At 36.3% G+C, this 12,128-nt stretch overlaps 1 protein-coding gene across 1 annotated transcript in view; it reads left to right on the top strand.

The window, feature by feature from the left end:
- The window catches only part of dgkb (diacylglycerol kinase, beta), a 62,476-nt gene extending 50,515 nt beyond the window's left edge, over positions 1-11,961 (top strand). The window contains exons 22-24 of the mRNA XM_084126726.1: positions 4,683-4,803; positions 6,545-6,605; positions 8,170-11,961. Coding sequence (XP_083982852.1) covers positions 4,683-4,803; positions 6,545-6,605; positions 8,170-8,274 — 287 coding nt within the window. The 3' untranslated portion in view covers positions 8,275-11,961. The remainder of the gene's footprint in view (positions 1-4,682; positions 4,804-6,544; positions 6,606-8,169) is intronic.
- The last annotated feature ends 167 nt before the right edge of the window (positions 11,962-12,128 follow it).

The raw sequence follows: 12,128 nt of genomic DNA, 5'->3' as shown, positions 1-12,128 counted from the left end.
CTTTCGGGAGCAGTTGAGTGGCCCCGCTGGTGACGCTAGGAGACAGGCCTCCTCAGGTGGAAGGGAATGGAGGCGGGCTGAATTATTCAGCATGGACGTGGGCTGCACTGGGGCTACTGATGTCCCCTGACACACTGTGTGAAAGCCCCCCCAACCCCCTCCTGCGTACCTCAGCCCTCCCTGCGCCTGTCGCTCCATGTGCGTCATGAGCAACACTGGCTGTTCAATCACACAGAAAAAAAAAACAGGTGACAAGAAAACACCATTATCAGGTGCACACGGCTTGTGTACGTGTGTGCATGTGCAAAAGAAAGAGAGGTTTGTGTTGAAACGTGAAGGAGATTTGACATTTTTCATTGTTAAAATACATTTTCTTATTCCAGCTTAGCATGCAGAGACTTTTAGAAATTGATTTGAAAGTTGATGTTCTCCCTGAAAAGTGTAAACACTGTTCTGTGGCACTTTCAAAAATGTATCTGTTTGTTTAAGCGTCCCCTACAGCCTAGAATAGCAACATTGGCTCAATCAATGGTGTCACGTGTCAGTTTGGGGCGGAGCTATCTGTTTGATTGGCAGTTTGATTGAGTGTTCAAGAAAACCATCCTTTTCGCAATTCCTTTTGGTAATTCTAGTAGTGCCGAATGTTATTTGTAGATAAAGGGGTTAAGGTTTGGCCGGTTAACCTCTGCTGGTAGATGCCGTAACTACACCATTATGTGGGCAAAATTCTTCTTCAGAATCTTTCTTAACTGGCAGCCATTCAAAAATGTTTTAATGAGCCTTAATTTTAATTTATTTATAATTAAATTTAATTAAAAGTTTGCATATTTTTTAATAATGAAATTTTTCACATTTTAACTTATTTTTGTTATTTGATTTACATTTTTTGTTTAATTTGAATATTAGTATAGCCTAAAGTTTTGTATGTTTCACCAGCTCTAAACAGCATGACATTTCTGTTTATTTCTACTTTCTACTTCTACTTTCTACTGCCTGGATCTTGAGCATTAATGGCTCAGGTGATTGACTAAAAAACACTGTAACTGAGTGCCAATGAAGCAATTATACCAGCATGCAGAAACTTTGAGCATCATTTCCCAGCCGAACATCACCTGTCATTGAAATGAATGGAAATGCTAACACTGTTTTAATGTAACTTCTAGTGAAGTGTTTCATCTGTGTTAATACTCTGTTAAATTCTCATTTGAAATAGATGACAGCTCCCAGAGCATGTGAAGCAGTAGGTAGAGAGTGTTCTCTGCTCCCTCAGGCATTTAGAAATCCCCTCAGCCTGACTCTGACGGTGTCCTCTGTGTGAGCTCTCAGCCTCACGAGTCGGCAAGCCTGACCCTTTTAAAGAGCAGAGCCACAGTGGTCAAAGGACTGTGTACACTCATACAAACACACACACATACACACTCAGTTCCTACTTCTCACACTTTTCAAATCCCAGCAAGGCCTCGTTCACAGCCTGTCTCCTTGACAACAGCTGAACACAGGTTTGGTACAACAATCCAGGCATTTGTGTTACCCCAGTAACTGTGGGGTCTGCCAGACGACTGGAACCAACACTGTTTTTTGCACTTTGCTTTTGCATATTTAAGAAATATATCCCTGCATTGCCCTTAGGTACATGTAGAATATAGTTTTGCACACAAGTGACATTTAGCTTAAATATGTGAATGGACTTGTAGTGTAACTCATATTTATGTTCATAAAACTATTATTATATGTTCATAAAAAATTAATCTTGTCTTCCGATTGGTCAATAGTGTTCCAGCCATCCTAAAATACATTTTGTAGTGACAGCTATGATGCAAAACACCTGCTCACCATATCACTTCCTTGCACCCATTGGGTATCTATGACTGTATTAGCAATATAGAATTGCATGTAAGATACAGAATTGATGCAATGTACAGAATATAATGAAGATCGAAAAAAAATCGATGTTAGATATAGAATAAAGGAGATTAGTAATGTATAAAAGGAATAGAATAGAGTTAAAATGTAAGATACAGAATATAACAAATATAAGAATAGACTAGATAAATAGAGCAGATAAAGATTAGTAATTTATGGAAGATATAGAATAGAATTAAAATGTAAAATACAGAATATAATTAAAATGTAAGATACAGAATAGAACAAATGTAAGAATAGATTAAAAAGTAGAGTAGATAAAGATGAGTAATTTATGAAAGATATACAATTAAAATGTAAAATACAGAATATAATAACAATGTAAGATACAGAATAGAACAAATGTAAGAATAGATTTGATAAATAGAATAGAGTAGGTAAAGATTAGTAATTTATATAAGATATAGAATAGAATGAATATGTAAAATACAGAATATAACAAATGTAAGAATAGATTAGATAAATAGAGTAGATAGAGATTAGTAATTTATGAAAGATATAGAATAGAATTAAAATGTAAAATACAGAATAGAATTAAAATGTAAGATACAAATAGAACAAATGTAAGAATATACAGAATAGGATTAAACAAGCTATGGAATGGAATAAATGTAAGGAAATATAATATAATACTTGTGAGGAAAAGAATAAAATAAGATATGGAATAAGATATAAAATGTGTAAGCTATTAGAATATAATGGAATAAATCAAGGATATAGAATAGAATAGAATAGAATAGAATAGAATAGAATAGAATAGAATAGACATAAGATACATGATACATGTGCACATTAAGCCATAGTGCTTATGTGAGTAGTGAGAGTTTGAACCTGGCTCACACACATTCCCCTTCTTCCCCCATCTCACTAAGATACCCTAAAAAGTGTCAAAAAGGTCAAAACTAAAATAGAAATATAAATAGAAAATGAATGATTGGATGCAACAGCCCTGACTGGACCTTGTGCTAGCGGTCAGAGCTTTGCCAGCTCTCAGTTCTGATTGTTTGTGTGGTTGACTGTTGCCTGTCTGTGGACTGAATGACACCGTGTGTGTTTGAGGAGGAGGAGAGGAAGACTCATAGGAGCTGTTACTGAACAGATGGTCCCAGCGCGACACTGGACCTCCGACCGAGGAAAAATCAATGCTCATAACTTCAAAACAAAAAAGAAATTAATAAATATGGAGGAACACTAGATTGCTTTGCATCAGTGTCGCATTCTAATTAATAGGTGTTTTGTTTGTGGGTTGTTGGTGTTTTTTCCCTCCCCTCCTTTTCTCCAACGGTGACAATTTATGCTTTTTTAGAGCGGAAGGCAGACTGTGAAGATTCCAAATCAAGCTTGTCTGCTTTTTTTCTCTCTTCTTCTCACACGCTCCCCCCCTTTCCGCCCAAACACACCTCCACTGTCTGCTCGTCATCTTCTCTTTTGGACTTTCTCCTCATAATCTTTTCCCCCTGACGTCCCCCCATGGGTCAGGCTTGGTAGAAAGCGGAAAGCTATAACAGGCTAACACATTTTGACAAGGATATTGATATTGGTTTTGTGTTTTGGAGGGAGAGGACTGTCTGCATGGGCTCTTCATTTTTGTGTTATTTCATGTATATTAATGATAATGCAAAATAATTCACTTTAGGTATTAGCACATACAGATTTTCACCTTACATGTGCTATACCTTTACATTTAATCATTTAAAGTCCCCCTGTGGTGAAAATAGTTTTTAATGTTATTTATGTCTATGTGGTGTTTTAATGTGCTTTAAGACAAACCATGTGCAAATTCAAAAGTCAACACCATTGCTGAGTATTTTCTCCTTAAAACTGCAGTGAAAAAAGACGGTTTCTGACATCACAAACTACCTTGTAACCAATCATGTCAACATGCCGATGCGCTTTAGCTTATCATTAACAGTGAACTAGCAGGGGAGTCTCAAGAGAAGCCAGGTTATCCCGGTATATTTTTTAGTTGATATGAAAAATTGGGCAGATTTAGCAATATAGCGGGATGTATATCACGTTGTTATGATCAACTATATGCCTTTCTCCACTGACGTTCTGAGTTGTTTCTGATTATTGTTAGAAGGCAGCTGCCTGACTCTGAGATGGGGAATGGGAACATGGTTTGTGTAACATTAGCAGCACATTATTAGCTGTTTGATAACATAGTCAAGCAAAAGGCTAATCATATTAATTACAGTTATGTGTCCGATGTAAAGAGCGATACCATTGTGCTGGTACCAAATCTCTGAGCTGGTGTGAGTAAAAGAGAGGCGGGGATAATTAGCATATTCATGATTCCGCAAATACTAAATGAAGCAAGGGTATAGAGTTATATTCAAGCTATTTTAAGCCATGAAAAAAAAAATCACAAGAAAAAACATTTAAATATATAATTTTGGTGATCAAAGATTAGTTTAAAGGGATACAATTATTGACTACAGGGGGCGTTAACAGATGCTTTTATGAAAAACAAGCAATTTATCATCTAGGACACAACAATATTCACTATATTAATAAATTATTTAATTGTTTATGGTACATCCTGATACATACAAGATTTAAGATGCATTATCTGGAGAGGCAAGTCATTGTGAGTTCAGAGACTTTAACCAGACTAGAAATTAGATTTAATTTGACGTGAAAGAAAACGAGACTGAGAAGTTCCTAAATTGTTGGTCTACTCGTTTGTACAGTAACTTCATAATTGAATGGACTTTTACTACTCATCAGTTAACTGTTTCTCTCTTCCTCTATGGCAGACCCCTCTGACCAGCTGTTGGAGGTGGTGGGGCTGGAGGGGGCGATGGAAATGGGGCAGATCTACACGGGTCTGAAGAGCGCAGGCAGACGTCTGGCCCAGTGTTCCTCCATCATTATCAGGTGTGTTACAGTACATTTCATAGTCTTTACAAATCAACCCCAATTACTACATTAGCTTAACAACAATGTGCAAGTAGTCCTTATATACTGAATTTTAAAATGTGAAGGGTTAGATTTGAGTAACTTGATTAGTGTAGTAAAAAGTTTTATATCGCCAAAGCATTAGCCACAATACTAGATGACATGCTTTACGTATATTATAATAATATATTATATTATTATTATATATACTGTATATACTAATTATTTTGCAATTGTTATGCATACAGATTTTATGATCTTTTTAATGATCTTTTATAATATTAATGATACACTACCATTCAAAAGTTTGAATTTATTTGTGTGCGAGAAATTAAAAAATAAATATTTTGTAACATTATAAAATTATTAAATAAATGCAGGGGTTTTTTTTTTTCTATTTTCTATAAAGTTTCTATTCTGGGGTAAAAATGCATCAAGGTTTCCCCAAAAACATTAAGCAGTACAACTGTTTTCAACATTGATAAAAATAAGAAATGTTTCTTGAGCATCAAATCAGCATATTAGAATGATTTCTGAAGGATCATGTGACATTTTAAATTGTATTAATATTAAATTATTAGTTTTTACTGTCTTTTTGATCAAATAAATGCAGCCTTGGTGAGCAGAAGAGACTTCTTTGAAATACATTTAAAAATCTTACCGACTCCAAAGGGTAGTGTATTTATTTCATGAGACTTAAGTACATACAGTACTTTGTCTACATTCAAACTTCATTTCATACACACTGTATAGGACAAGTAGTGAAGGAAGAAAATATTTAATATGGTGCAAAAAAAAACTAAGTTAACCTAATGTCACGGTTTGGGGTTGAGGAGATGAGGCGAGGACTCAAACGCAGAAGAAATAAAGGCTTTTATTAAGCATAAAATAAAACAAAATGCAAACAAAACTACCCCAAGGGGGAAGGACTGGACTGGACTGGACTGGACTTGACGAAGAACATACAAGGGTAAACATACGATGTACATATGACAACGAACCAGCACAGGACTGCAAACACAAGGAGAATAAGTAGGGAGAGCAAACAAAGCAGGTAACGAGGGAGGACAGGTGGGGCAAATTAATCAGTAATCATGTAACAAGGTGGGAAGGGTTAGACAATGACAGGAGAGCACATGGCACAAGGAAATGCATGACAAGCCATGTGCTCACACCGAACATGACTTGAACACAAGCACATGGCCAGTGAAACAAATCACAAGCCATGTGAACACGCAGCCAATGAGAACACTCATAAGCCACGTGTTCACACAAAACATGACAACATGAAAGCACACAGCAAGTGAAAAACAAGCTGCGTGCTACACAGTACAAGACAAAACATGACATGAAAACATGAACCACATGCTACACAGAACACAACAACAGATGCAGACAGGAGAGCGTACGGTCCGAGCGAAAGGTCAACATGTGCGCTCACAACAGAGGACAAACACGCAGAGCATGAATGTCCGAATCCCGACACAGAACCGAAACCAAACTAGACAGATGTGCCGGGATCCAAACACCATGCCCCGCACATGTAACAAGGCATACAGACAAGAGAGCGCACCGCGCGCCCACACAAAGACATGACGAAAGACAGAACCAAGAAATACACTTGACAGAAGTGACAGAGCCCTGACACCTAATTTATTAACAAAATAAAATGTTATATATCTCCATGTTTCTGTATTATATTACTATCTTCCATTGACAGAACCAGTAAACCCCTCCCTATGCAAATAGATGGAGAGCCATGGATGCAAAGCCCATGCACTGTAAGTATTTAATGAAATTATATTTATTATATGCTTAAATGTACCTGATATTAGTTGTGTTCAAATAGTGGGAATATTTTTTTTCTTTAAGAACCTTTTTCTTACATTCTTCCTAAACTGGCTTGAGTTGGTCAGTCTTAGATTTTCCTGCAGAAGCATCTTACGGGAAAGCTGAAAATATGCTCCAGCCCAAAAAACCAACCTCATTTGCAAGATTCAAAGCTTTGTTTGCCTTTAATTAAAGTTTCCCTTCTCTGAAAGCATCTTTTCTGAAGTGCAGTGTTCATTTACATATACTTCATTTTGTCGATGCCTGGAATCCAAAAAGCATGACAACACAATTAATTGGAAGGAGCACTTGTACCTGTAGATTAAAACTCCAGCTAAAGGTAGACGGCAACAGAACTGTTATAGTAGCAGGTGATCTCCATGGCAACCTATGGCTTCATTGATGCTTAATTAGCGTCAGTAAACGCAAGGAATGCTTTTGAGACACTACATTCGATATTCAGGTGTTCCAACTTATCCTCAGCAAAAGTGATTGATTATGCTAATCCATTTTTAGGTGGCGCTGCATTGTATTTGTATTTGCTTGTGAGGATTTGTCTGTAAACCAGAGGCAATCAGTGGGAAAAAAATTATAATTATATAACACTGAAATTATATAAAGAATAAAATTATTCTCTATTGCAAAATAATGCAATACAAAATAAGGTGAAAAAAACGCTTTAAGTAATGTCTTCAGAAAGTAGTTTTCTGAGTATATATATTCTATTTTTATGTGTAATAAAATATATATTATATATATTTTTTGATAAAAATATGAATACTCCAAAAATTACTTTCTGAAGACTTTACTTAAAGCGTTTTTTTTTCTTCACCTTATTTTGCATTGCATTATTTTGCAATAGAGAATTTTATTCTTTAGAGAATCAAGTATATTATTCATAAAAAATTGCTACAATCCTCCCCTAATGGCACCTAATCTTATCTTGTCTTTTTAAGTTGTTCCAGAGAGACACTAAAAAGGGCATGGTTCCAATAAATTTGCATTATATATGAACACTCTCGATTTCACCCCATTAAAAAATGTAAAAAAATGTCATGTTGACTCTACCTCTTAATTAAACTTAAATGTTCCAAAGGTTTTCTTATTGAGGTGTTCAGTACCATTTACCTTCTTATTGCCATTACTGTGTCTAAATACTTTCATGAACAAAGCACATGGGTGAACTCAAAGAGAAGAGCTTGATATTTACCATCACCTTTGATGTGGAATTATAATTGACACATAAATGGGGAATTGAGAATTCAGCACCCAATTAAATGTGACAGGGACAGAGTTAATAAATAAGATTTTAATGACACTCACACTTCACATTCTAGTCCATTAGATCACTGCCTGTTTTCAAACATCAGTTGTGTCTTGGAGAGTCTTGGGCAAGTTGTGTGCCTATATTTGTGTATTTTGCATTTAACCATGTCATATCTTCCTCATCTGGTTGTCTTTATTCATTTATATCACATAAGCCTAAACATTTTTGCATTGTATTTGTTGTCACAGATTAAAATTGTGCACGAGAATCAGGCCCGTATGCTGATGGGCCCTTCACAAAGCTCTGGCTGCTTCTCCGTCTTTCAGCGCGACCGCAGAGAGAACAAAAACTGACAGTCGACAACACCTGTGATCAGCACTGCACGCTACACAAGATCATGTACAGTATATGGTGGGAACGTGCCAAATGAGAAGGTTCCTGAAGGTTGTATTTTAGCAGTGGGGAGATGTCTAGATTTCAGCTGATAATTTCAGCCACCAGTCTCAGCTGTTTGAGTAAACTGCCATTTTACAAGCCATGCACTGGGAAGCAAAGACCAACCCTTGGGCACAAATGTTTAAAGTGCAGTCGAAAGGCACAAGTCGTCGGATCACCGTTCTTCTCACACTACACGACTGTCTGGGGTACCATTTAGTTGCTGTTGTACATGACAGGTCGGTGACAGAGGGTCACATATTAATAGAAAGAATCGCAGACAGCTCTGTCTGGTCTACAAACTATGTTTCTCAACCAAACTCACACAAGAAGTGATGCATGAAATAATGTAAAATCACGAGTGAGACTGGATTTATTCTTGGTAAAAGAGAGCCAGCAAAGAAGCTTGCGATCCAAGTTGTCGAAAACGCCATGCTTGCTCATGTTTTGTCTATGACTCCTCCCCCTGAACTTTCCCTTGCGTCTGTATCTTACGCTCTCATTGGCTGTAGGTCATCGCCGATATAATTTCCAGTCAAAACACATTCCACACTGCATGACGGGCATCAGCACTTCTCTCAGAAGTTCCACAAAACTGTCGGCGAGTGAAAATCGTACCTAAAATCACGCAGTGTGTACTCGCATTAGGCATAATAGGCACTGCAGAAGCAAGTGTGTTAAGTCTTTTGGAGTCTGAGTCTAATGTGTGGAGTCAGACGGACTCATGAGCAGGAGCCATTTTTATTTTGGGTATGTTATTTAGAAAGTGTCAGTAGTTCTGGATTACTTGGTGCTAATGTGATGGCCAAAAGAAAAACAAAAAACAGTTTTAACTTAAAACGTGACATGTGTTAGTCTAGTTGTAATTTTTTTTATATGCTGTCGCATGCTGGGTGCAAATCCAAAACTTTGAGTCTTGATTCTGATTGGTTGACGAACATTCTAAAGTGTGCAATTATTTTCAGGGAAACACACGGCTAAAGTAGTTACAAACAGGTCTTGACCGCATTACAGACCACATACAGTACCATATCATTCTGCCAAATCATTTAAGTCATTTCAAAGGTCCTTACAGCTTACAAATAGCAAATGACCAAGCCAAGCAAATAAAAATAGTAGACAATAGGATAAAAATGCCAAATTATTTCCAAAATTACATTTTATTATATACGAAAAGCATATACTCTCTTTCTCTTACACTCAAACGCACACATACAGTATGGACACACAGAAACTCCCACAGAAATGTGTTGTCAGTGCTGTATTTTATCAGTAAAATAGTTCACCAACTTAAAAGCTACATGACATTTCTCACTAGTGAGGTAATACCGGCGCTGTTTTTGAAGCAGTTAAACTTACAGTTTCACTAATAGTAGAGGTGCTGCCGACGAACACTGCTGAGAGACACACAGACTCGGGTAATTTACACACGTTTAATCTCTCTCTCTCTCGCTCTCTCTAACTGCATTAGTCTGCTATCAGTGGCTAAAGACTCCATTACTAACTCTAAAATGACGTTTTGGAATAAGTACCAGAGGCTTGGGATTAGATGTGTAAGAAATTAGTCCTACACACAAGAGCGTTTTAAGGACAACTGTCTTGAAATACATCTGAACAATGTTTTGATGTGTGGTAACTGTAGTATAAGATGAATAATTAACAACGGGCCATTGAATTATTGAAAAATAATGCACAACCCGAGGTGTAACGGCCACTTCGCTTCGCCATATATTATATTATATTATATTATATTACAAATCAAGATTAAAGCCTGTGTTTTTTCTATGGAAAAGAATTGGACCAAATTCAAAATGTGAATAGGTGATTTCTGCCCCAGCATTTTTTTTTAAACACTTTTTCCTATAATTTCCTATAAAATTTCCTAATAATCGTGCAACTTAATTCTTTTGTTTGTTTTTTCAGAGAATTATATTTATTGTTGTAGGAGTTGCATTTAAAATTCACTTCAAAATACTTTCAAAAAATCTGGATGGTTCTGGTTACAAGAAGTGTTTTCTAAAACCGACTTAAGTGCCAAACACTAAACACATTCAAGTCACTAGAGAAGGAAATCATTTCCAGAAGCATGAACACACGTGGTGTAGACACACCTTCTTTATAATATGAAGTAAGAAAGCACAAATGGTGGCTTTGGGTTACCTTTAAACAATCCTCATCCGGAGTCAGTAATCGACAAGCAGTGTTGAAGGCTTTTTTGATGTGAATACCTGTCAGTTTCATTTTAAGCCAAAGCTGTTTGCTTTATGACCAAGAATCAGATTGGAAGACTGTATTTTGTTTTATTTTGTCTTTACAAGACATGGTTGTCATGGTCACAAGGTGCTTTGCTCATGCATATTCATGTGTTGTGATGCACTGTTGCCAGAGCTAAAGCAAATGTGCGACTGCACCTTTCCTTTTCTTGCAAGATAGCAGCATGCAGTGATGTGAGACACTATTACACATCCTAAACTAAAATTCTGAAGTTTCTGCTTGGTTTAGTTTCACTTAACTCTTTTAGCCTGCAGTTCATAATAAGTGCTTTGTGCAATAAACTGCATGTTGGATCGAGATAATTTATAGACTTTATATTTATACTTCGGATGTGGTGGATAGAGAGCATGGCCTACTATAACGTGTAAACGATGCTAACACTGTAAAATAATCAATAATGTGGGAAGTACAATGAAACCTTTTTGAACGGTTTATAGTTAACTTGGTTTTAATATTGATTATTACAAACAAAATCTGGTCAAATCTACCATTTTTACCCTTTGAACCCCATTTCTAAAAGTTTGTAAAACCGGTGAAAGCAAAATTTTTCATTATTTTTGTCAGTAAAAAATATATTATGCCAGATTGCTGTGGTAATTTGTCCGTTTGTAACTCTAACAAACACCCACTTTCACCCTTTGAACCTGTCAGCTTGCCGCAACCGCTCACCTCTTGACCTGACAACAAATGGATCCCTATGGTTGTAACCTTTTAGTGTTAACCTGTCAAATGAACATCTGATTCTGTACCTGTCCTGCATTTCGTCAAGCTCACGGGATAATGCATTGCGCCATGAATGACTTAAAATGTCAGTTAATGTTTCCATCAGTTCCCCATAATGGAAGTCCCTCTGTTGGTGTGCTAGTTCACCTGATCCTGCAAAAGTGACATGTTAGGTGTTTCTTAATCATGTGACAAGAACTGTGACACAAGGAACCACTGGACCGACACTTTTATTATGTGTTAAATATGCTGCATGCATGGATATAATGAACCTGATCTCAAAGGTCAGATAAAGTGTGAAAGCACATCTATAACCATAGGTGTTATGGGGGGGAAATCTCATCACTTGACCCCTGCATACCCTATATAGTTATCTCAAACCACAAAGTTTCAGATCAGCATTTAACTGAAATAGAAAGCTTTTGTAATATTATACACTGCCATTCAAAAGTTCGGGATCGGTAAGATTTTTTTTATGTTTTTGAAAGAGGTTTCTTATTTATCTGTTCCAAAGTAAAGTAAAAACAGTAATATTGTGAAATATAATTACGATTTAAAATAACTGTTTTACATTTTAATATATGTTTGATTTATATACATTTAAATTTTCAGTATCATTACTCCAGTCTTCAGTGTTGCATGATAGGGTTTATTTTGTGACAATGTATTTACTTATTTAATATTAATTAATATATTTGTTTAATATAAATTATATTGCTTATTTTTATTCCTTTTAAAGTAATCTCAGAGCCCCTTTAAAATTGTGCCGAGGCCC

The sequence above is a fragment of the Abramis brama genome, assembly GCF_963993115.1.
Source record: "Abramis brama genome assembly, chromosome: 10".
NCBI classification, from domain to species: Eukaryota; Metazoa; Chordata; class Actinopteri; order Cypriniformes; family Leuciscidae; genus Abramis; species Abramis brama.
This window is presented reverse-complemented; position numbering and strand designations above follow the sequence as displayed.